This window comes from Triticum aestivum, chromosome 2D, assembly GCF_018294505.1.
Source record: "Triticum aestivum cultivar Chinese Spring chromosome 2D, IWGSC CS RefSeq v2.1, whole genome shotgun sequence".
NCBI classification, from domain to species: domain Eukaryota; kingdom Viridiplantae; phylum Streptophyta; class Magnoliopsida; order Poales; family Poaceae; genus Triticum; species Triticum aestivum.
Genome location: NC_057799.1, coordinates 2,158,279 through 2,184,295, shown reverse-complemented (window position 1 = coordinate 2,184,295; position 26,017 = coordinate 2,158,279). Strand labels below are relative to the sequence as shown.

The following is a 26,017-nucleotide window of genomic DNA, read 5'->3' as shown; positions in this document are numbered from 1 at the left end:
GCCTCGGCATTTTGCACCAGATGGGCTTGGTAAGTAACTATCTCATCTGAAGGGTGTAGCAGATGGACGGTCTTAGTGGTGCAAACGATTGAAGCAGTATGCGCTTTTAACCAATTCATTCCCAGAATGAGATCAATGCTACAGGACTTCAGTACGATGGGAGAGACAAGAAATTCCAGTCCTTCAATTTCAACAGTAACATCGCGACTAACCATAGAGGTTTGACATTGGCCCGCAGGGGTGTGTACCACTAGCGGAGTGTTTATCTCTTCGTGATTAATGCCATGCAGGAATGCAAATTCTGCTGAAATGAATGAGTGGGATGCTCCTGTATCAAATAAAACGGATGCTGGTACTGAATTTACGAGGAGTGTACCCATCACAGTAGCAGGCTGGTCTTGAGCTTCGCTGAGATCAACGTGGTTGGCATGAGCACGACCATGAGACTTAGCATTGTTGTTGCGGGGCTGGTTGTTACCACAGCCAGCTGCTGGAAGGGCCAGTTGATTCTGATTCCGATAGCAGTTCCTGGCAAAGTGACCCGGTTGACCACACTTGAAGCACAGACCATTATCGGGAGTGGGAACAGGAGCCCCAGGTGGGGGAGCTGGTAGCTTTGACTGCCTAGATGGTGGAGGAGGCAGACGCGGTGCAGCATAAGATTTCCTGGGAGCAGGTGCATTTGGACGATACATGCTGTTCGGGATCCATATCTTACGCTTCTGTGAGGGCGAGCCCGAAGATGAGCCCGTGTCACGGTTGCGCCTCTGAGAGCTCTGGTATTCCTGCAGACCAGTCTCGACATTGATGGCCTTATTCACCAAGGTGGCGAAATCGGCAAAGTCATGCACTAGAAGTGCGAGCTTGATGTCAGCTTGAAGGCCATCACGGAACTTCTCCTGTCTGCATGCATCAGTTGCAATGTCTTCTTCAGCATAGCGGGACAAGTCCAGAAACTCCCGCTGATAAGCTTCGACAGTTTTGTTGCCTTGGGTGAGGTTGCGGAACTCACGCTTCTTCCGGTCCATGACTCCCTGAGGAATGAAGCGGGCACGGAAAGCAGCTTGGAAGTCTGGCCAGGTGATGATTGTTCCAGCTGGCAGAGTACGCCTGTGGCTGTCCCACCATTGAGCTGCGGGTCCCTTCAAGAAGAAGGAAGCAAAATTGACATAGCTGGTAGGGGCTACATCAGCAGACTCCATCTCATAGGTGATGTCACGGAGCCAGTCATCAGCATCCAGAGGCTGAGTTGAGCTGCGGTAGATGGTTGGGTTGAGGCGTATGAAATCTTGAAGAGTCACTTGAGCTGGCTGTTGGTTCATATTGGGGCGAGGAAACTGAGCCATCATATTTTCCATGAATTGGCGGTTCAGTTCAAACTGTTGGATCATACCAGCCATGTACTCAGGTGGTGGTGGGGCATCGCCACCACGACCACGACCACCTGGTCTAACCATCCTGCTAATATATAACAGGGGTAGTTCAGCATTGAGAAAATTTGCAATGACAAGAATCATTCATGATGAAACATGCATAATTGAAAGGAGCACGATAGCTACTACATAGTAGTCGGCATAGTTTACAAAAGGGGTCATGCATAGAGTTCAGTACACAGAGTTCAGGACATAGACTAAAACATCATAGGCGGCACACAGGCTCGCGGCGACTGAAACTAATACTACAAGCAAGTCTACATCAGTCCCAAGAGGTACTGTGGAGGTAATCGTAGCCCGACAGCTGGTAGTGAGGCAACGGATAGCTCTCCACGTCAGCAGACTGGGGGCCGCGGATACTCAGGTGTAGAGCCCGACGCTCAGGTGGCAGAAGAGAACCAAGTGCGGGAGAGTAGCCTCCCACCTCTGGCCAACCAACACCGTGGGGCATCATGGTCCTGGCTGGGTAGATCGCAGCACGCGGTACCTGTCCAGATCGGACAAAGGGGTGCAGCAGCGTCAGAGCACGGTAAAGGTGCTGACGGGTGGTGTACATCTCGTGGCGAAGAGCTCGGTTAGCTCGATCCAGCCCATCAGCATGCAGAACCAGGTGCTGATGGTAGAAGGGCTCCCGGGTGACAGTGGAGTAGGCAGCAGTGTAGTATCCCTCCGCACCAACATCAGAGGCGATAGCAATGTGCCTGAAGGGGGAGGTGTCCAACTCCCGATACTCTCCACGAAGACGTGTCAGAGCAGCATAGGCTGCATCGTGGACAGCCATATCGATGGTCACACCAACACCATGTGCGGTGTGCAGCACAGTAGTGGAGTCGTACTCCCGAGAGTAGAGGTGGACGATGGCACGGTACTGCTCCTGGTTAAAGTCCTGGTACTCCTCGTAGACGGTGAACTCAGGGTGCCAGCGATAACCCAGATAGGTCATCATCTCAGCTAGCACCGCAGGTGATCCCGAGGCACCAATGGCCATCGTGTGGCGAACAACCTGCCTCGTGGGTTCCATCTGAAAGCAAAGACGTTTCAAAGGAGTCAAATGACAGTGTGTGAATTGTTCAAAATACTATTCTAAGAAACAACTATGGCTTATCCATCTTAGGGGTGAACGCGGTCACGGGATCCTAGTGCTTGAGTTAGTAATTTCGTTTAACCCGAGTAGGAGAGAGTTCAGAGTCCCAGAGTAAAGGTCGAGGAGTAAAAGATCCTAGTACCACCCAATGGCGACGTGGGCCCGTAAGCCGCACAGCCATGTTAGTAAAAGTTTTGCAATGACTAGACTCGACTTCGGCCAAGGAGTGTGGAAGGGGGGTTCCTACAGGCAGTCGGCTCTGATACCAACTTGTGACGCCCCCGATTTGATCGTACACTAATCATGCACGCAATGTGTACGACCAAGATCAGGGACTCACGGGAAGATATCACAACACAACTCTAAAACATAAATAAGTCATACAAGCATCATAATACAAGCCAGGGGCCTCGAGGGCTCGAATACAAGTGCTCGATCATAGACGATTCAGCGGAAGCAACAATATCTGAGTACAGACATAAGTTAAACAAGTTTGCCTTAAGAAGGCTAGCACAAAAGTAGCAACGATCGAAAAGGCAAGGCCTCCTGCCTGGGACCTCCTAACTACTCCTGGTCGTCGTCAGCGGCCTGCACGTAGTAGTAGGCACCTCCAGTGCCGTAGGTGTCGTCGTCGACGGTGGCGTCTGGCTCCTGAACTCCGACATCTGATTGCGACAATCCGGTATAGAAAGGGGAAAAGAGGGAGAAAAGCAACCGTGAGTACTCATCCAAAGTACTCGCAAGCAAGGAGCTACACTACATATGCATGGGTATATGTGTAAAGAGGCATATCAGTGGACTGAACTGCAGAATGCCGGAATAAGAGGGGGATAGCTAGTCCTGTCGAAGACTACGCTTCTGGACATCTCCATCTTGCAGCATAAAGAAGAGAGTAGATTGAAGTCCTCCAAGTAGCATCGCATAGCATAATCTTACCCGGCAATCCCCTCCTCGTCGCCCTGTTAGAGAGCGATCACCGGGATGTATCTGGCACTTGGAAGGGTGTATTTTATTCAGTATCCAGTTCTAGTTGTCATAAGGTCAAGGTACAACTCCGGGTCGTCCTTTTACCGAGGGACACGGCTATTCGAATAGATAAACTTCCCTGCAGGGGTGCACCACATAACCCAACACGCTCGATCCCAATTGGCCGGACACACTTTTCTGGGTCATGCCCGGCCTCGTAAGATCAACACGTCGCAGCCCCACCTAGGCTCAACAGAGAGGTCAGCACGCCGGTCTAAACCTATGCGCGCAGGGGTCTGGGCCCATCGCCCTATGCACACCTGCACGTTGCGAACGCGGCCGCGAGCAGACCTAGCAACCCACACGATAACGGCGGTTACGTCAAAGTGGTCCAACACGGCGCGCGCCACTCAGTCGCTGACGTCAAAAGAGCTTCGGCTGATACCACGACGTCGGGATACCCATAACTACTCCCACGTAGATGGTTAGTGCGTATAGACCAAATGGCCAGACTCAGATCAAATACCAAGATCTCGTTAAGCGTGTTAAGTATCCGCGAACGCCGACCAGGGCCAGGCCCACCTCTTACCTAGGCGGTCTCAACCTGCTCTGTCGCTCCGCCACAAAGATCCACTTGCGGGTACTCCTACGAGCCGACCCGACTTTAGTCATCACATGTGTCATGTATATAGTGTATAAGTATATACCCGCGATCACCGCCCAGGTGATCACGGCCCGATAGTGTAGCACAGCAGACGGACAAGAATGTAGGGCCACTGATGGAAATCTAGCATCCTAGACTAAGCAGATAGGATTGCAGGTAAAGGTAACAACAGTAGTTAGCAAGGATAGGCTATGCATCAGAATAGGATATCGAAAGTAGTAACATGCTACACTACTCTAATGCAAGTAGTAGAGAGTAGAGTAGGCGATATCTGGTGATCAAGGGGGGGGCTTGCCTGGTTGCTCTGGCAAGTAGGAGGGGTCGTCGACTCCGTAGTCGAACTGGGCAGCAGCAGTGTCGGTCTCGTAGTCTACCGGAGAGAAGAGGGGGAAGAAACAGTAAATACAAAGCAAACATAAGCATGACGATGCGTGACATGTCAATGAGCGGTGCTAGGGGTGTCCTAACGCGACAGTAGGTGGTACCGGTGAAGGGGGGGAACATCCGGGAGGTATTCCCGATGTTTCGCGTTTTCGGACAAACGGACCGGAGGGGGAAAGTTGCTAGTTCGATAGGTTAGGGAGGTGTGGTGGACGAACGGACTGCGTATTCGGATTCGTCTCGTCGTTCTGAGCAACTTTCATATAGAAAACATTTTCATCCGAGTTACGGTTTAAAAGATATGAATTTTCAAAGTTTATTTGAATTTCTGGAATTATTTAATTAACAGAAAAAGGGATATGACGTCAGCATGACGTAGGAGTGACGTCAGCGGTTAACAGTCCGGGTTGACTGGTCAAACTGACAAGGGGGACCCACCTGTCATAGACAGTGGGTTAACAGAGGATTAACTAATTAGTTTTTTAGTTAATTAACTACTGGGCCCACCTGTCAGTGAGAGATTAATTAAACTAATTATTTTTATTTATAAAACATTTTCTTTTTCTTTTCTTTTTTTTTAATTTTTGCGGCGGGGCCCGCATGTCAGTGACTGGGCCTGCCCAGTCAGCAGTTGACTGGGTCAACCCAGTCAACTGGGGCCCGTGGGGGCCACTGGCAGGGACACTGGGGGTGGGGCCAGGCCAGCCACGTCGGCGGCCGGCGCCGGCGCAACTCCGGCGACCAAAACCGCGGCGGTCCCTCGCCGGAGTTGGCCGGAATCGCGCTACGGGGCTCGGGGAGGAACGGGGCTAGGCCCATTCGAAAGAACTCGCAGCGCCGCATCCAGTGGTGGCCGGGGCTTCGCCGGACTTGGCCGGAATCGGCGCCGGCGAGCGGCGGAGGCGGCGGCGCGCACGGGTGCTCGACGGAGACATGGCTACGGCGAGCTATCGAAAAAGCGGAGGGGCTGGGGGGCATCTACAAACGGCGGGGAGTGTAACGGGCTTGACCCCGTGACCATTTGGTCACCGGAGACCCGCCGGCGGCGAGCCTCGCGGCGCGGCGTTCGGGCGCGCGTGGGGGGGCAGCTACGGAGCGCGGGCGAGCTAGCGGAGAGGGGGAGGAGGTAGAGGAGCTCACCGCGCGGCTGTAGGGGGACGGCAGCGTGCTCGGGGAGGCTCGTCGGAGGCGAAACGGGGCGGCGATCGACGGCGGCCGTGCGGGGAAGACGAGCTCGGTGTGCTCGTTGTAGGGGCTCCGGTCTCCAACGGGATGCACCAGACGATGCAGCGGGCGACGGCGGTCCTTGGAGACACCTTGGGGCGGCGAGGTGGGTACGGTGGCCGTGTGAACGACGGTGAACGGCGGCGAGCGCGTCGGGCATGGGGAAGAGGAGAGCGGCGCGGATCCGGGGGAGAGGCGCAGAGGCCGAGGGAGTGAGCGGATCCGGGTCAGTGGGGGGGGAGGCCTGCTCCTTTTTTTCTTTTTCTCTGACTGTTTCTGTTTTCTTTTTATTTGCTTATTCCCTTTTCTGTTTTATTTCATTTAAAGCATTTAGGCATTTTATAAAAATGTGTTCTCTCCACCATAATTACCAGTGTAATATTTGGCACCCACTGAACATTTTTGTTTGAGTTTTTGAAAACTTTTATTTTTCACTTTAATTATATTTGAAGTTTGAACTAGGAGTTAGAAAGGAAGGTGATTCAAATGTGATCAAGCCCTGTTTAGCAACATGATTAGCTTAATCACAGGGAGTTACTGTAGCATGATTCCCAGGGTGTTACAGGTGGCCCAGTTCGAGACGCAGCCAGCAACCCCGAATTCTGAGGCGGCGGTGCGTGCATCGTCTGCACTGGCCCGGCCCGTTTCTGCGGCGGCCGCGCGACGAAGTGAGGCGGCAGCGCAGCCCGAGGCTGCTGTGCACGCGCCAGCGACTGCTGCTTCCTGGACGCCAGCACGGCTATCCTGGGCGCCGGAGGCCTCGGCCCCTGCGCTCCCACGCCACGACCCGCAGCGGCTGGCACGGGCGCCACCACAGCCGGCCCAGACGCCGACGGCCTAGGCCCCTGCACACCACCGCCGCGACCCACAGCGGCCGGCATGGGCACCGGAGGCCTCAGTCCCGGCGGACCACCTCCACGCCCAGCCATGGCTGCGAGAGTAGGGATACGAGCGGCGGGACCAGGTCCACACGTAGGGAACCCGCGGACGGCGCTGCGTGGACAAACCCTAGGCGGCGGCGGCACAGGACTACGATCACGACGACAGGGCGAAACCGTGGATGCGGCTACGTGATTGCCCGTATATGAAACCGCTTTTGGCTGGGCCTCATACCCAGCTACTTCCGGTCCGATCCGCCGAGATACGTCGATCAGCGCCTCACGACTCGCATGCTCGGCCACATACCCAGTCATGCATGATCCCAAGTTGGCCCGCTCGGCCTCATGCCCAGCTTGGCCCAAAAGGTGATTCAAACGAGATGCCCTGGCCGCCCGGATCTCAGCCGTCGTGCTGGTCGCCGGCGCCGCCGCCGGCCGAACCTTCCTCTTCTTCTTTCTAGTTACTCGAGTCCAAGAATCCGGCAAAATGAAATCTGACAAAGTAATTGGCTTGACACATACCTTGGGTATAGGACCTTTCCATGGCCGGATCGCGGAGGCCGCCGTCCTCCAGTGAACAATCCGGCGAACCAACTCCACCTTGTCCTCAGGGTGCAATCCTTGCCGAGCCGGATCGTCGAGCGACACGACGTCATCTACAATCGTAGCCACTTCCTCCTCCGAATATCCGCGATTAAAAGCCTCACAGATCACATCCGAAGGTGACGGGCATCGCCCCCATCGGCCTCCTCAGAATATTTTAAATGAGTAGTAAGATATTTCTTGATGTGTGGTTTCACCACACACCAATCTTGATCCTCAATAAACGGGCAAAAACCCATGTGCATCACCAGTTAATTATGGGAATTGAACTCGGGTCGTTAGGCTGCATACCCGCATTACCCAACCATTGAGCCAAGGCTTTCTTTGCAACGAAAAACAAATGCCACGGAGATATATCAGTTCCAACGCCAAGAAAAAATGAGGTCCCAGGGGAAAAGGAAATGAGATCCGCGTACCATGCCATCCGCACATCCCATCCTATCAAACCCAAGTCGTTGGTGGCTCGTCCTCTCTTCTCTTCCTCTGCACGTGGCTTCCTTTGCCAATGGATGGATGGAGCACATGCGCACGACATTGTCAAGCCTTCGTCCTGTGCTCTCTGCAAAACACCTCCGTCCCGCAAGCGCAAACTGCATCGATAACCCCGTCCGTCCGTTTTTGCAAGGATCAATCCCCTCGCTCTCAAATCTCAACTAATATCCCTGGCTCCATCACTCACTGGTGTTGTCCTGTGATTTACTCTGGTCTCTCTCTGGGCACAAATACTAGTATGTTTTTCCCTTCCAGTAGGGAGCACGAAATCCAGCTACGGATCGAATGCATTGCACAATATGGTGTTGTTCAGCAGCTAATAAGTTCAGGAACACGTTGTTGTTGCTTGGAGTGGAGTGGCATCCTTCACATAGATTAATGTGAGTACAGTGAGGCATCCTAGTATGTTTAGCATCTTTACTAGCTAAAGCCCAACACTACTTCTCCACCTCAGTCTTTTTACTAGCTAAAGCCTAATACTCCTTCTCCACATCAGCCTTTTGGACCCGAGAAAGCCTACCATAGTATTTAGCTCTTTTCCAAGCAACGGCAGCTGTGTACTGCCCTATAGACTGGGTTTGATCAACAATACGAACTTAACGGTAGGCATTTGGTATGTGACCAAGAGAGGCAGACATATGGAGCTCTGGGGTGCTGCTCTACGAGCTCATGACGGGGCGAGTAGAAGCTGCGTGACTATGTGAAGCCATATCAATATCATCTCCGACACCAACATATCAAGTCGGTGACGAAGCAGGCCAGAGTAGTGAACCGCTGCCAAGCCAGGATGCTCAAGACAAGGCAAGTGCTAGAATGGGCAAGGTACTTACGTGCACATTGCTGAATTCTAGTTGAACCTGTGCGATAGCTGGAAACGTCTTGCCTGTTGAGGCCGACGGGTACGTGTTAATATAGTGGGGCGCACCTCCCATACAGCGCATACAATGTGGTTTAGATTACAGGAGATATTCAGGGAGAAGATAGAACTTGGAGAGAAAGAAACAACTCATCTCTATCTATCCTAACTACCTCCAGGTGCGGCTCAACTGTAGATGCGCCATATACCACGTACCATAACGTGACAGCATGTTTGACACCCTCCCTTAATCACAACTTCATCAAGTTGAGATTATGCTTGAAGTCTTCAAAACTCTTTGTGGGCAGGGGCTTTGTGAATCCATCTGCAATTTGATCTTTGGAATGAACAAACCGAATGTCAAGTTGTCTTTGAGCAACTCTCTCTCTAACAAAATGAAAATCTATCTCTATATGCTTTGTTCTAGCATGGAATACAGGATTAGCAGAAAGATAAGTAGCATCAAGGTTGTCACACCACAAGCATGGAGCTTGTTTGCTCTTCACACCAAGCTCTTTCAACATAGACTGAACCCATATGATTTCAGCTGTGGCATTTGCTAATGCCTTGTACTCTGCCTCAGTGCTTGACCTACAGACAGTAGCCTGCTTGCGTGCACACCATGATATCAGGTTAGGTCCAAAAAATACTGCAAAACCTCCTGTGGAGCGCCTGTCATCCAGGCAGCCTGCCCAATCAGAGTCGGAGAAGGCACTGACAAGAGTAGACGATGACTTGCTGAAATTCAGACCTATACTCCGAGTATGTTTAACATATCTAATGATACGTTTGGCAGCTGTCAAGTGAACAGTGGTAGGTGCATGCAAAAATTGGCAAACTTTGTTGACAGCAAATGAGAGATCAGGCCTGGTAAGAGTTAGGTACTGAGGAGCTCCTACTAGACTTCTATACTTTGTGCTATCTTCCTGACTCAAAGGTTTACCTTCCATAAGTGACAACTTTTCTGAGCTGGATAATGGAGTGAGAGAGGGTTTACAACCTTGTAGTCCTGCCTTTTTAACCAGATCAGTTGCATACTTAGCTTGAGAAAGGTGAAGTCCATTCGAATGCTTCTTTACCTCAATCCCAAGAAAATAGTGCAAGTCTCCAAGATCCTTTAACGCAAAATCTGTACTCAAGTCTTTCAACAGTCCTCTAATTGCTTCATCAGATGAACTGGTTACAATTATATCATCAACATAGATGAGAACAAATATGCATGTATTTGATCTGTTATAAATGAACAATGATGTGTCTGACTTAGAGGGAACAAATCCAAGTGTTTGCATCTTGTGACAGAGACGTGAGTACCACGCCCTTGGAGCTTGCTTTAATACATATAAAGCTTTATCAAGTTTGCACACATAGGAGGGAGTTTTCTTACTTTCAAACCCAGGAGGTTGTTTCATATACACTTCCTCTTCCAGAACACCATGAAGAAACACGTTCTGTACGTCAAGCTGCCTGAGACTCCATCCCCTGGAAACAGCAATGGACAAAACAAGACGAATAGTGGCTGCTTTTACCACAGGACTAAACGTATCCTCATAGTCTATGCCATATCGCTGTTTGAAGCCTTTTGCAACTAGCCTAGCCTTATAGCAATCAATGGTTCCATCAGATCTCCTCTTAATCCTAAAAACCCACATGCAATCAATCAAGTTTTTACCTTGCTGTGTAGGAACCAAGTGCCAAGTCTTATTTTTCTTTAATGACATGTATTCTTCATTCATTGCCTTCTTCCACTTATCATCGCAAAGTGCTGCATCAAGGGTTGTTGGCTCATCTGGTTCTCCTGTGGAACAAACCAAACCATATTTGGTTACATGTTTATAATTTAAAGGCTGAATTAACCCTTGTTGGAGCCGTGTTCGTCGTGATGGGGGAGCAGCAGAATCCGCAGCCACAGAGGATCCAGCGGGCTGCATAGGTGGATCAGCAATAGATCCCGAGGGAGATCTTGCCGCGGACCCAACAGCAGTTCTAGTCGGCGCAGGGTTGGCCGGAGCTTCTGTGGCCGCTGCCTGAAGCGCCTCGTCCAGAGTTGGCGCAGAAGATCCCGAAGCGGGAGACCGCTCATCATTGCGCGATGATGGCGCTATGGCTCGGGTCCGCGCGCCGGTCGGTCGATCAACACCGGTGGGACCGGCTCCGGGGTCCGCGTCCGCGCTGGCTCGCGCGGATTCGCGCCGCTGGTACGTGACGGGGCGGGCGCCGTACCGCGTGCCGCCTGGGGGGGGACCCGCATGTCAGGCGTGGCCCGCATGTCAGGCATGGCCCGCGTGTCGGTCGTGGAGGCGCGTGAATCTAGCGGGGCGGTGCACACGCCTGCACCTGTCGCCCTTGCACCTCCTGATCCCGAGGGGGATCTGGTCTCCTGCGGCGCTGCTGATCCCGAGGAGGATCTGTCCCCTGGCGCATTGTCTCCTGCCACGGGATACATGAAATATGGCCCAAATTTTGCACCGTTTTGGTTGTTTTCTTCACAATTTTTTCCTGTTTCATCAACACAAACCTCATGCATGCCATTAGGTGAGTTAGTCAACGAATGATCATCAATATTTGGTCCCCCTTTATCAAAACTAGTGAGATGAGGAGGTAGGAGAAGAATTTCTTCTCGAAGTAGTGCACCAGCATTGGGGTGGAGATCAGCGAATGGAAACTTGGTTTCATGAAAAACGACATCACGGGAGATCTATACTCGCCCAGTGGAGACATCTAAGCACTTGACCCCTTTGTGCTGGGCACTGTAGCCAAGGAATACGCATTGTTTTGATCGAAACATGAGCTTTCGGTTGTTGTAGGGACGAAAGGTTGGGCCAACATGCACACCCAAATACACGAAGGGACTTATAGTCTAGTTTGGTGTGGAGAAGTCTTTCTACCGGAGTTTCATTATCAATAACACGACTAGGAAGCATGTTGATGATATGGACTGCGGTTAAAAACGCTTCATCCCAGAATTTTAGTGGCATGGAGGCGCCTGCTAGAAGAGCAAGGCCAACCTCGATGATGTGTCGATGCTTACGTTCAGCTGACCCGATTTGCTGGTGAGCATGAGGACATGACACTTGATGTGAGACACCAAGTGTTTGGAAGAAGGAGTTCAACTTTTCGTACTCCCCTCCCCAGTCTGACTGGACAGCGATGATTTTGCTGTCAAATTTTCGCTCAACAAGCGCTTGAAAGTTTTTGAACACTTGAAACACATCGGATCGTTTCTTTAAAAGATAGATCCAAGAAAATTTGCTAAAGTCATCGATGAAGCTAACATAATAGGTGTGTCTGCCAACAGAAGTAGGGGCAGGGCCCCAAACATCAGAAAAAAATCAATTGTAACGGTTTGGTAGAAACACTGCTGGAAATTGGGTAAGGCAACTGATGACTTTCAGCTTTCTGACATGAATCACAAATTGTCTCATTATGACGCTCACCAACAAACGGGAGATTACTTTTCCTAAGCAATTTTTTAACTAAAGAAAAAGATACATGTCCTAAACGATCATGCCAACGTGTGGACGAAAGCTTGATAGCACCAAAAGCATATTTATTTGGTCTTCTAAACTCCGTAATCAACGGATAGAGGCCGCCAACGCATCTACCTCGATAGAGAATTGTCCTCGTTGCCTGATCCTTGATCAAAAAGAAGTAAGGATGAAATTCGAGAAATACATGGTTATCATGGACAGAAAGAAGACTCTTGTTGGCACTAGGAACATGCAAAAAAAAATCTAAGATGGATATTGCGATGAGGGGTACGAAATATTGAGTGACCAAAGTGACTTATACTCATACCTTCTCCACTGGCAGTGTGGATTTGATCCTTGCCATGATACTTCTCCTTCATGGTTCCTTTTTCGAGCTCGTTGGTGATGTGGTTGGTAGCAGCACTGTCGACGTACCAGTTCGTGTCGACGCCATATGAGCCCTCGGCCGCCGCAGCGACTTTTTCTTCATCTTGAGAGTCGTAGTCGTCCTCCTCATACCTGTTCCAGCAATCCTTTGCTGTGTGCCCGACCTTGCCGCAGATCTGGCACCGAGGGGTGTCCGGGCGGTTCCTGCCGCCGCCGCCAGCGCCGCGTCTGCGACGACCTCGGCCACCAGATCGGGGTGGCGTAGCGCCACGGTTGCCAACGCCGCTGGACCTGCCCTTGTTGCGAGAGGGGCCACGCGACCGAGAGCCGCCACCCCGCCCGCGAGTGGCCGCGTTCGCGGATGATTTGAAGAAGCCGCCGCCGCCCCCCTGGAATTGAGCCATGCGCTGATCGAAATTGGATAACATGGCAAAGAGTTCATCAAGGGTTACCCCTGCCACGCGAGCGTCGAGGGCGGAGACCAGAGGCTGATAGTCGGCGTCGAGCCCGTGGATGATGTAGGAGGCGAGTTCGTCGTCGGGGATCGCCTTGCCTGCGGCAGCTAGCTCATCGGCGTAGCCACGCATGGCGGCGAAGTAGGAGGCGACGGAGAGGTTCCCCTTCTGCGCGTTGATGAGGGATGTTCGGATGTTGTTGATGCGGCTGGCAGACTGGGACGAGAACATCCCAGCGAGCGTCGTCCAGAGCGCGCCCGCGGTGGTGACCGTGGTCACCGTGAGCAGCACCTCACGCGTCAGGTTATTCAGCAGATATCCAAGGACCTGCTGATCCTCCCGGACCCAGATTGGGTGGAGAGGGTTGGGCGATGAGACCTCCTTGCCGTCCTTGGTGGTGACGGGGAGTTTCGCTGGCTCCGGCTGGGTGCCGTCGACGTAGCCGTAGAGACCGGCGCCACGCAGCTGGGGGATGACTTGCGTGCGCCATAGCACATAGTTTGTGCGGGTTAGCTTCTCGGTAACTGGCCATTGAGGCTGGTTTGGGATGCGCCAGAGGAGGAAGACATGGCTAGGGCTAGATGGAGTTTGCAGGGAGCTTAGATGGGAAAAGGATAGCTCTGACTACCATGTGCGATAGCTGGAAACGTCTTGCCTGTTGAGGCCGACGGGTACGTGTTAATATAGTGGGACGCACCTCCCATACAGCGCATACAATGTGGTTTAGATTACAGGAGATATTAAGGGAGAAGATAGAACTTGGAGAGAAAGAAACAACTCATCTCTATCTATCCTAACTACCTCCAGGTGCGGCTCAACTGTAGATGCGCCATATACCACGTACCATAACGTGACAGCATGTTTGACAGAACCTACAGTGGTATGTATTGCAAAGTAGTATGCGTGCTGGTGTTTCGTGTGATCTACTCTATCCAAATGAAAAGTAGTAGTTTGCTGTTTCAGATGTAAGTTGAGATGATAAATATGCTGTAATCCAAACAACCCAATGCATCTACATCCATATTTCGGTGCATTATGTGTGGAGAATAAAAGAAATTCAATCAGAATGAAGACAGAACCCCTTCATGCATCCATGAGAAAACTGAATCTGCTATAGGCTACAGTATTATCGTGTTTCCATATGGCTTTTGGGCATCTATCTTACTCCCTCCGTTCCAAAATAGATAACCTAACTTTGTACTACTTTAGTACAAAGTTAGGTTATCTATTTTGGAACGGAGGGAGTATATAAGAGGGGAGTGATGATGATTAGCCATGTCTCAGTACCAAAGTCGATCATCAACGGACGGAGCCAAACACTGATTGTTCATCAAGGAAGGGATCCCTCTCCGACAGCAAGTCAAGTCTTTCCACGCGCAGCGATTAAACTAGTCTACTGCAACTATTCCACACCAGCAGCAAACTTGTACAAACACATCCCACCGTTGCTCAAAGGAAATGTCAGTTTGGGATCAGACCCATTTTCTTGCTTACTCTGTTTTTCTTTCTTCCCTCTGTTTCTGTTTTGGAAGAAAACAGAGGAATAATCAGAGAGAGAGAGAGAGAGAGAGAGAGATACAAACTGCCCCCTTTGCTGCTACCCTTCCAAAACATGCCAAAGTGCACTTGTGGCCGCCTCCCTCTACACCCAGGATTTGGTGGGACAAGTTCAACATACATATTCTTCATACTAAAATGTATAACAACATATTGTAGAAAACATTTTTGGAACGAAAGCCACAATGGTGCAACTTTATAATAAAGCCCTAAAACAGGCCTGAGTGCAAACAGAGAGCAAGGATACAGCTGCTGAGATTACCAACTTAACAAAGGTACGGCTGGGGGGAACCAGCAAAAACATCCCCAAAAACAGAGGGACAAGCATGCAAGGAAGTCAATCGTCTCGCAGCAAACATACAGTCATGTCTATAACTACTTACGTGATCTCTTCAACATGAGAAGGCGCTCTGCTACATCTGTCATTGCTGGTCTTTCATCCACATCAAGGTTAAGGCATTCCACGGCAACCCTTGCAAGGCAACCAAGAAGCTCCAAATCTCCCGGTTCTACAAATTCCTTGTCAAACAGTTCAATTGGTATCTTCTCTGTTTTGTGAGCATCAACAAAATTCCTCACTAAGCTGTTATGGTCGGAAAAAGTGGCCTTCCTCCTGCTAACAAGTTCCAAGAGTAGTACTCCAAAACTGTAGACATCACTCTTTTCTGTCAGTAGTCCAGTTTGTAGATATACTGGATCCATGTAAGTCCTATCACCAATGACAGATGTAGTGTGTTCCTTATCCCTTGCAATCATCCTTGATATACCAAAGTCAGATACTTTTGGTGCATAATCATCATCCAAGAGTATATTTGCTGGTTTCACATCACCATGCAGAATTATTTTGCCGGTTTTCGAATGCATGTATGCTAGACCTTCCGCTGATTCAGCAGCAATATTTAAACGTACATTCAGATCAAGAGGCACCTTGCTGTTGCTGTGAAGAATGTCATCAAGGCTACCTTTGGAGAGGAACTCATAGACTAACATTGGGATATCAACTTCTAGGCAACAACCTATGAGCCTAACAATGTTCTTGTGGATGACTTGAGACTGAATAATGACTTCATTTGCAAATTGCTCGTTATGTGCTACAATGCCTTCAACAGGCTTCTTTACTGCAACTAGTCGGTTATCAAGATAACCCTTGTAAACTTCACCAAAGCATCCTTTTCCAATAAAATTGGTACTTTTCAAAATTGGCTTGAGCTCCTCTCTTCTGTAAATCTTTATATTGTTTGCCTTTTCTAGTGCAGGGCCTCCATTTTTCATATAAAGTTGTTTCATCTTCCTCTTTTGTCTACGAAGAAGGAGAAAGAACACCACAAGTGCCATGACAAAAAGACAACCTATTGCACCTACATAAAGAAACTGCATTATATATCTCATAAACTGGATGTCGATTGATATCGAATAAACTATTGAGCTGGATATGTTTAGGTGCAAACCAGAGTCATATGTTGTGATCAAACATATTGATTAATGATATAAGAGAAGTAATTTTTTTTTTGTGAACGATAGAAGGAAACTAGAGAGAAAATAGCCAATGGGTCTCGGGGCCTATTGCATGGAATAGGAAAAAAAATTCAAAAAATAGTCAAAATTTTCTGAAACTCCTTTGTAACAAACATGAGTTAGGGTAATATCCACGTGCAATGTTTTGCGTAGGAATGTCTATTGTGGTATTCTGGACAGAAATAAAAATCTTTAATATATAAAAGTTACTCCCTCCGTAAAGAAATATAGGAGCGTTTAGATCACTAATTTTTTTTTACAGAGGGAGCTAGTACTATTCATACTTGTTGGACTTGCAATTTTATTCTTTCTTTGCCAAGAATACCACGGGAGTCATTCCTTTGTGAAACTGTTCACACTAGTATTATGCTAGGTCATGTTTCTTACAACAAAGTTTCAGAGATTTTTGACTCCTTATAAATTTTTATAAACTGGTTTTCCAATTCGGGTGCATTGGTCTCATGTTCCAAAGATCCGCGTTGTTGGGATTTCGCCGTCATGACCGACCGCATCAAAATCAACGAACACACGCGCACACGAAAACTTTTGCCAAAGCGCCCTTGTCTTGCCTTTTTTTTTACTCCTTTTCTCTTTATCCCTTTTGTTCTCTTTTTTTTCTCCTTTTCTCACCACCAAACAATCTCATGCAGCTCTTGTGCACATATGTAATACATAAGCAGCCACCGACCTAACACAAAGCCTAAAAGCCTACAAGGACTGGACTCCAATCAGTACCGGGACAGAAACTAAACAAAGTACACTTTAACTACTAAAATCTTACCATGACTTGGACACGCTAGGTACACGTACACGGCCTAGACAACTAGCCGGACTCAATTTCATCGCTTTCCAAGTTGTGTACGTACTACCATGCAGCATAAACTAACCTGACTTACAAGATTATATGCTAACACGCGCCCCAAACTAGAGCATACATATAATGTGTTTAATTGCTGATGATATAAAAGGAGTGTGGATCATGGAGTGGTGCATATATAACTTACCTACGGCCTCCTTTGCTGGCAGAGGAAACATTTCCGTGCATTGCTCCTCTTTGGCATTACCCTTTGTTCCAGCAGGGCAGGCACATTCGTATTCTCCTTCCCTGTTATTGCATGTTCCGTGGCATGGATACAAATCCGGCTTCTCACATTCATTAATGTCTAGAGACAAAATGACGAGACATATGCGTGCACATACGTTCAGTTGATGCATACACGTATATATGTACGTACGGCTGAAGAAAAGAGGAGATAGGTATACGTACCTTGGCAGCCATTTTGTATGTATGGGTTGCCTTGGTATCCTTGCGAGCACCTACACAAGTACCCTTCATTGTCGTCGTCCAAGGGTAGTTGGACGCAAATGGTGTTGTCGCCGGTGCACGCGTACCCCTCGGGCACCTGCTGCCCATGCCGTGGACAGGAATGGTTGGTGATCACAAAGTCTACCGCGACAGGCACCCCGCTGGCGTTGTTCCTCCGCAGGAAAACATCACCGTCGAGGTCCAGCGATGTGAAGCTGTACCAGGACTTGTCCACAAGCATGGCGTAGGTGCAGTCGTTATGGTCGTGGCTCTCCATGGTCACTGTATCATAGTGGGTTTGCGGCAGCATGGTGGCCTGGCAGCAGCCCTGCCCCGAGCACGTCCCGTTGACAAATTGGTCCAAGGACTGGACGTATGCCTGGCAAGACGGCCCGGATCTCTGCTCTGCCGTGATGGGGTACTTCCCGATGCCCATCAACACGGTGCTTTGCTCCGACAGGAAAAACGGCGACCGGTCCGGGAAGTATATTAGAACAGTATTCCGATACGAGTGGTGCGTCTCGTTCAATTTGCATTTGTAGCAAAACGGGGCACGTACCTGAAGTTTTCCCTCTGCGACCGACACGCCCATGAGCTCCACTGGGGAGAATGATGAAATTCCTCTAGGCATGTCATCACCGTTCTGTGTGTTGTTGTAGTAGACGTGTTCGGTCCTGATCAGCGGCTTGCTGTACACCATGTCAGGGCCTGACCGAAAATACTCAGCAGGAAAGAAGGCGCGGGGTGGATGGAAGGTGTGGTTGCAGATGATTTGGAAGCCTGGGAGGAAGCAGCCATCCTGGGTGCCGAAGGGGTATGGGATGCTCACGTTGCCGCACTTGTCCGGGCAGCCCGGGAGTGTCGTCGGCGCCGCCATGCTAAGTTTTTGCCGGCTGCTGGCTGCTGCTACGACTAGGAGCAGCAGTGTCACTGTCACCACATAGGAGGAGTACTGGATTGTCATGCTTGCTCTTTCTCTTGCTATTAGGCAGGAAATTAGCTGGACAACAAACGGAGTCGTGAAAAAACTTTGGTTAGCACTCAAGTTGATAAACACGGAGCAGAAGACAATCATCCACATTGCATATAAGTACTCAAGTCTTAATGATCGACATTCCATACTTACATATCATCCAATTTATCAGAAAATCATCGCAAAATAGAACAGAAACAACATAAAGAAGTAAAAGATCTCACCCATCCCATACCTCCTCCGGTGGTGGCTGCGGTGGTCTCTCTCTTTCTTCCTCTCAGTCTCACTCTCACTCTCACTGCGGGTGTGTAGCTAGAGCTGGAGCTTGGAGGCAGGGCGGGGGAACAGACAAGAACAGCCGGGCGGAGGATCGGAAGAAATAAGGCTAGAAAGAAGGCGGGGTGGGGTCTACATGGATTGTTTAGTATTAGGCCCTTCCAGTCTTCTATGTGTACAGGTGCTGAGCAATGCCACATAGGCAAAAAAATAATTCTAATGTGGCAAGATGTTTAAGAGGAGAGAGACGAGTTGGATGACCCAGCAAGAATCAATGACAAGCGCGCGAACCTATGCAAAATACTTAAATGAAAGAAGTTTGCCCTATACAAGAAAGAGTTTAGCTGCTAAACAATTAAATGAAGGAAGTTTAGCAACAACAAAGTAAGCACCTATGCATTGGGGACTTTAGTTGTTAAAGGTTTTAATGCACCTAGCACCCTATGCAAACACTTTTGCATTGGAAAAGGCCTGATACGCAGCCTGGCCTGCCCTTTTTTCTTTAAGGCTAGTCATGGTGGGGAGTAACTCAGACTAGTGTCATGTATATGCCACTTGTTAATCTTACTATCTTCATAGTGCAAAGTGTCATGGATTCTTTCATTTATTAGGTTGTAGACACATTTTGCCTTGGGATGCATTATGTTACGTTACACATATTATGTTATCACAAACACCTCTCTCCCCATTAACTACTTACTACATAAGCAAACTTGCCTTGAGGTGTGATTATGTAGACCAGGCTAATGTAGTACTATTTTTAATCAGTGGGATATAAATAGCATTCTAGCTGCGAATAAAAGATGTTATAGTGCACCTTCTTAGTGTACATGTGACATGTAGGGCATCCGGCATATGGCCACACATGTGAATGACCCAACTGCACCGTGCACAATACATCATCAGGGGAGTTGAATTTCAAATCCCATACGATATTTTTTTCTAGTTTTTAAGCTTAAAACAGCGCGTAGAAAAATTTGCTACAACAGGGGTTCGAACCCGCACCCCCACGGAGCCTCCCAGTTGAACTGCCGATCATATGTATGTTCATCATATTAAGTGCATCTACAACTGGAAGTACCAATTCCGTTCCCCAAATGCCTGCAGACGCGCCCGGGAGCGTCCGCGGATAGTGACCTGACAAGACACAAAATTTGTCCTCCACAATTGGATACATCAAACCGAATCCACAAATCCATATTATTCTCATGCAACATACGTACGTAGCTAAACACATGTCATCGGACTACCAAAAATTGACACGCTCTACTAACTACAAACAGTGCGACAATGGGAGAACTTCATCTACGGCCACCCTTGCCCTTGCTTTTGCCATTTCCGTCTTCCATGTGGCGGGAGCGGTCGAAGAAGCAGAACAGATCGAGGTGGATTTGCTCACTGCTGGAGCTATCCGACGCCGCGGGGACGAGGTGCCACCTAAATGGCTTTGGCGGCACATCAGGACGGTGCTATGCGTGGTCACCACTTCCGGCGTGGCCTTGGTCCCGTGTCGAGATCCACCGGCCCCAGATCCGAGCGCCATTTGGGCGACGGGTGCCCGACGGCTCGCGGAAGGTTTGGGGAGGGCGCACTCCTCTCGGGAGCGTCGAAGAGCAGCGCGGACGGCCATCTGCTCCTCCAGGATGCAAGGGACGAGCTCCCAGTCCTCAGAGTCGAACATCTCGGGGTCAGATCTTGGCCGCCATGGAGGAGATGCCGAAGCTCGCCGGAGAGGAGCTTGGTAGTGTGGGAAGGGAGTGGACTGGAGTGGGTTGCGGCAAAGGTTTCGTCCGGAGTGCGGATAGGGTATAATTTATGTGGGGTCGGGTGGGCCAGAGTGTGCTGATCCGACGTGGCGGATGCGTCCGGGCATGGCCATATCCACCACACATATGGGCTGGATATGGGGAGTGCCAGTCCGTCCGGACGTTTGGGCCGGGTATGGGGAGCCCGGTTGGCTGGCTTTTTTTTCGGACACTGACCGGGCAGCCATCGCAGACGTTTGGGACGGATATGGGGTGTCCGGTTGTAGATGCTCTAAGTATTATATATTTTGATGTAAAAAAAGATAATTGCAAAGTTGTTTGAATACTTTCAAACAAACAAAAAAGCTGAAATTTATGAGATTTATCGGAAACAGGATCTTCCCGCCCATCCCCGGAAAAACCCGGAATCAAGAAAGAAAAAAACCTTGGTCTGGATACTAGACAGCCAGAGCCACATTTATCTCAACCTACAACCTCGTTCCTCCACCGTGTAGAGTATCACTCATGAACGAAACCACAATCAAGCGTCCTCGATTTTTCCACCCTACACAATACCTTGAAAATCACGTGCATCCAATTAAAATGAACTACGGCAATGTTACCTTACGAACATTCGCTAGGAACACATGGCATTTCGAACAAATTTGATTGCATTTTTAGTTGTGTGGGATATCAGTTTCTTCAGAGCGACATGACATTTTGTGGGAATATGTCAGTTTTGAGACTTCATCCCAAAAAATGCCATGTCGCTCTGCAGAAACTGCCACCCCACATACAACTAAAAATGCCATGAAAATCGTTCGAAATGCCACCCGTTCCTGAGGAACGTTCGCCAGATATGAGGGTCCAATGAACTAATATAATTCTGAGTTGGAGGCCGTTCATATTGATACCATACTCTGCCTTGTGCTCCTAGATGCTCTTAATCTACCCGTGGTTACGGATTCTCGATGAACATGTTCATCAAAGATAGAAAAGCCATGGTCCGGCTATACCTGGCTGTCAATGCCTCCCTTTCCTATCCTCCGTCCATCCATCACCGCTGTCATTGGCAGGTATATTTTTTTTTGAAAACGTATATTAATTAAGAGAGAATAGAGTTTGTGTTACAAACACCCCTTAACAATACACGGAAGAATCACTCTCCCGGCATGATGGACCCTAGCTTCTTAGCTCCGGCGGCGACCCAAAATGATGCCTCCCTTTTGATGTTGTCGAGAAGAACCGTAGGCGGAGCTGCCATGTTGCGGAATACACGAGCGTTTCGCTCGTTCCAGATCGTCCATGTAGTGAGCATGGTGAGGAGGCCATGGCCTTCCGGTTGGGGACGGAAGCATCAGTCAACCCAAGCCACCATTCTAAGGTGGAATGCCTCAGGGGCCAAGTAGAGGTGTCAATGTGAATGAGTTGCAGCCACGCCTTGACCAAGCCCCATAGGCGAATGGTGAAACGACATTTGAAAAGGAGATGGTCAACCGATTCATTCTCACGCATATTGTGAGTTGTGAGTTCAATCAAGAAGACAACCATTTAACTGAACTCATGAGACACATTACCTACAAGATAACAAAAGGGCACCCATAAATTGTTTTCCTGTATAAATAAAAAAACTAATGCATTCCTCTTCCGCTTACGCAAATAAAAATATGTTCATCCATATTAATATTGTACAGAGTTGCCTCTATGAGTCACTGTCAGCAAATACTAGAAAGAGAAGAAACATGATGGAGTGGCACAAATTCAAAAATGAAATGTGAAAAAAAAACATGGTGGATATTGGGAGAGTTAATAAATATTTTGTAAAGTCTTATTAGGAACACAGTGTGACAACCAAGTAAACGTTGTCGCAAAATATAGCCTCAAGCAGCCACAAAATCAGTTTAAAAAAATGGAGCACTCGGCGATCAATCTAGTAGAGTGCTCTGTGCATTTCTACCAAATACAAAATCTGTCAAAAAATATATAAAAAAGGAATAACGGAAGTGCGTGGGGATTAGTTGCAACTCCCGTTTCTCCAGTGATAAACGTGCATCCTGGCGTGTCACTGTTGATCTTTCTTTGTATAACAAGGGTGTTAGCTAGGTTAAACATCGAAACAGAAAGAAAAAAATACTGGTGTCGGAGAGCCATGTGATGTGAGAATCAATAAAGTGGTCTCTTTTTAGAATGGGGTCTCAAAATGAGCCTAGCTTTGAATTAACAAAGCCATCAGCCCATTAGGATTACATCCAGGCACAACTGGCAAACGAAAATCAAATTGGCAGAAAGATAGTGCTCTCTTGATCTCTTGATCAATAAAGTGATCTCTTGTTTATCGAGATATTGCTGTTGCGCGGTCAAAAGAAGAGATATTGGTAATGATCGTGCAGATCCGTCGTCTTTGTCATGCAGATTCGTTGTGCACTCAACTTTGCGATCAGTGCCATGCTTTTCTGCGAGCTTTTGGTTTTAATAACCTAATCTGGTTGCTACGTATGGAGTGGATGCTTTCGGCTAAGCAAATTAAGAACACACAACTCAAGGGGGGCAGTCCCACCCATGTGAAAGTAGCATCAACAAATTAACACACCATCGAAGGAGGGAGGATATCGCTGATGCCTTGTTTCACCTCCTCTACCTAGTTACATATTGCATCTTACACAAATTTTCTGGCGCAGCGTCTCACACCAGCCCAGCCCCCAAACATGTCACCCATCAGAAGCAGGTCAAAGGCGGGACTAGCTATGCCAAAGGCCAGCTCCGGCTCTCATGGAGGGGCGACTCGGGTGCAGGTGGCCGGTTCTGGTTCTTCGTGTGTCGCAACTCGGGTGTCAACGACTCGGAAAGCTCTGCGCTCCGGCGCCGGCAACGACGGCACCTACGGGTGTCGCTTCCCTCTTGGGGGCGTTGTTATGGGTCCCCTCAAGGTGCCAGGGGTCCGGGGTGAAAATCCTAGTCCATCTCTTGGACTCGACGACAGTGGCGCTCGGTGTCATCCCCCTCTTGAGGGCGTCGTTGGTGGACCCTCGGTTCTTCTCGGTTGTAGATGGCTTATGGCGTCAGGTTTGCCTTCCCGCTGGCATAGTGCATCTTTGCCTCTGGCGCGAGGTGGTGTTGATGACCGTCTATCATTTAGACGTGTCCTTGTGGTGTCCGTTCTCAGTCCTTGCTGTCTCTTGGCAGGAGCGGCGCTCCACGGCCCGGAGCGAGGGGGCCGGCTCGACGATGAGTCAGCCCTCTCCAGAGATGGCTCGGTGTGTCCGGATCCTCGTGGCACGGTGGTTTCTCTTGGCGGCGCGGCTCTGACCCTCTTCAGTTGTCTTGGTTGTAGTGTGTTAGGGGTGGCCTCTCCTGTTCTTCATGTTTGGCGGCGCGGCCTTTTTTCTTTCAATCCGACCTGCTTGTATGAGGGTTTCCTCACCATCATGTATCGTTCGGCCGTTTGTGCCTTTATTTATAAAGGAGGGCGAAAGCTTATTTCGAATCTGGTTCACGGACAATAGAGCTCTATTTTCTCCCCTCTTCAATTACGCCATCTCTTACAATCCTTCTACCCCACACCGAGAATTTTGTACAGTCTCCCCAAGTCCGCGTTCTTCAAACATTTCCTCTCTCTTCTCTCTCACAGTCCTAATTCTCCTCTCTTTCTTCTATCTCTCCCTCTCTCTTCTCTCCTATCATATTTCGGCCTGCATGTGCTGCATGTTCATCACTAAAAGTTTACAAGAGAGAGTGTGTGTGAACAGTATAGTGCAAAGCTGTGGCATGTGAGCCTGTGAATTCTTGACCAGCTTTGAACGCCCACTGAGACTGAGCCACGAGGGGACTATCATGCTTTTGATTATTGTTTCCGGGAAAGGACAACGCCTACAAATGACACTCTATCAAACAGCTGCATGCTCATGACGCTGCTTTCCTGCACAAACCCCGAAGCAAAACGATCGGTGTAGATATGAAGGACCGTGGAGTCCAAGCTTGGAAGGAACTTTGCGCCGAAAAAAGGCAACGAAAAATCACAGCCGACTTGCTCATATATTACCGCCGTTGAATTCGAGGGTCCACTTGGCATCGTCCTCCAATCATTTGTTATTTGTTGTAATAAATGGAAGGAACCCCACAAGGAAGGGCCCAACATCTCTTCCTTCCTTGTTTATATATATATAGGGAAAATGCATCCTACTACGGGATGTAGCTACACTCATTTCTCATATACTACCATGTGGTAGTATATACTCTACTTTATTATTTTTAGTGTGTTCATATACTATATCTAAGATACTCCAAAGTGAGTTATATGAAAAAATTGCTAGTGAGCTCATAGTTTTATCATATTTGTGAAATACGTACATATTTGTACGTGAAATAAAGTATGAACAAAATATGATATATACTACAAAAAAATAGTATATATACTACCTAAACATTCTTATATACTACATACTACGCGTACATACTCTCCAATATGATAGATACTACGTATAATGTATGAAATAAAAGTGGGAGTAACTACACCCGGTAGTAGGAAAAATTTGTCCGGCTACCATGAGTAACTACGTGTGTCTATATATATATATATATATATATATATATATATATATATATATATATATATATATATATATATAGAGAGAGAGAGAGAGAGAGAGAGAGAGAGAGAGACCTGCCATTAAAGGCAATGGAGAGCTCTGAAGGGAGATCAAAGAAAATAGTAGAGATTTGCAGTAAAGGAATAATGGTTCTGCCTCAAGTGAGACGTGCATGGACATCGGAATCTGCTATTGACCTCGCCATGACCTGGTTTGTGTGGCTGCAGCAACATGAATCAAGAGTAAATACTACTCCTAGGTAATTCAGAAGAGCTGTTGTGTTGGAACTCTGGTTTTCGTTTGTAGGCCCTAATGTTGGGATGGAATGGACAAAACAAGTAAATAGTACGTACAGTGAATCCTAGAGGAGATATCGAAATGGACAAGTTAAAAAAGGGGATGAGTACGTACTGCGTCCGTTGACGCGCGCGCACAAGGTCGTCCGTCCGCCGGTGACGTACGCTGCCTGCCTCTGCCGTCGGTGACCGGTGCCGCTGACGCCTAGCTGCCTGCGACCTGCGAAAGAGGGTTGTGTTGGGTTCAGTCAGAGAGAGAAAGAGAGAGAGAGAGAGAGAGAGAGAGAGAGAGAGAGAGAGAGAGAGAGAGAGAGAGAGAGAAGAGACGGCGAGGGTTGTGTTGGGTACCTGCTGGTGTGCTGGTCCGGATCCGGGAGCCGCGGTGACGGGAAGAGTGCGGGAGGCGACGGCGCTTTGGGCAGGGGAGGAGGCGGCGAGTGGAGCAGCAGGGCTTGCAGTTGCCGGGGAGTGGAGCGGAGCAGAGCAGGGGAGCAGTGGAGTGAGAGTGAGAAATAGGGAGTGAGTGGTTGGTGTAATAAGTGCTGGAATGGATCTGGACGCACACTATTTTTTCTTTTTTTGTCTACTACTAGTAGGAGTAGCAATATTTTGCTCTCTCCATATGTTTGGCACTGCCAGGCTGATACTGTACAGGAGTTTTGTTTTCAAATTTGAATGGTTGGTCAAGTCTAGTAGGAGTAGCTACTACCTCTGTACCAAAATACAGTACGAGACAGTTTTTACGGTTGGGAGAGAGTAGTAGTACTACTGATTGGCCGCGCAAAAAGGGCAGAGCGTGGTGGTGTAAAAAGAAGCGCTGAAAGCGATCTGATCTGATGTGATCCGGATGGGACACGACGCACTGTTGATGTT

General features: G+C 48.8%; 1 protein-coding gene across 1 annotated transcript; it reads right to left on the bottom strand.

Annotated features, from left to right (window-relative positions):
- Window positions 1–14,605: 14,605 nt before the first annotated feature.
- LOC123050927 (wall-associated receptor kinase 2) lies at window positions 14,606–25,719 on the bottom strand. Its single transcript, XM_044473637.1, has 5 exons — window positions 25,493–25,719; window positions 25,260–25,364; window positions 17,230–18,268; window positions 16,967–17,125; window positions 14,606–15,805 (listed from the first exon to the last, which is right to left on the bottom strand). The coding sequence occupies exons 3-5, from the start codon at window positions 18,230–18,232 to the stop codon at window positions 14,823–14,825; spliced, it is 2,145 nt and encodes a 714-aa protein (XP_044329572.1). The 5' UTR covers window positions 18,233–18,268; window positions 25,260–25,364; window positions 25,493–25,719; the 3' UTR covers window positions 14,606–14,822.
- Between the last annotated feature and the right edge of the window lie 298 nt (window positions 25,720–26,017).

Bases quoted from the DNA above. Each gene is read 5' to 3' on its own strand.
- LOC123050927 (XM_044473637.1), bottom strand. From the start codon at position 18,232: ATGACAATCCAGTACTCCTCCTATGTGGTGACAGTGACACTGCTGCTC. The intron at 17,126-17,229 runs GTACGTATACCT...TTTTGTCTCTAG, and splicing joins CATACAAAATGGCTGCCAAG to ACATTAATGAATGTGAGAAG. The intron at 15,806-16,966 runs GTAAGTTATATA...TTCTTTATGTAG, and splicing joins GCCAGCAAAGGAGGCCGTAG to GTGCAATAGGTTGTCTTTTT.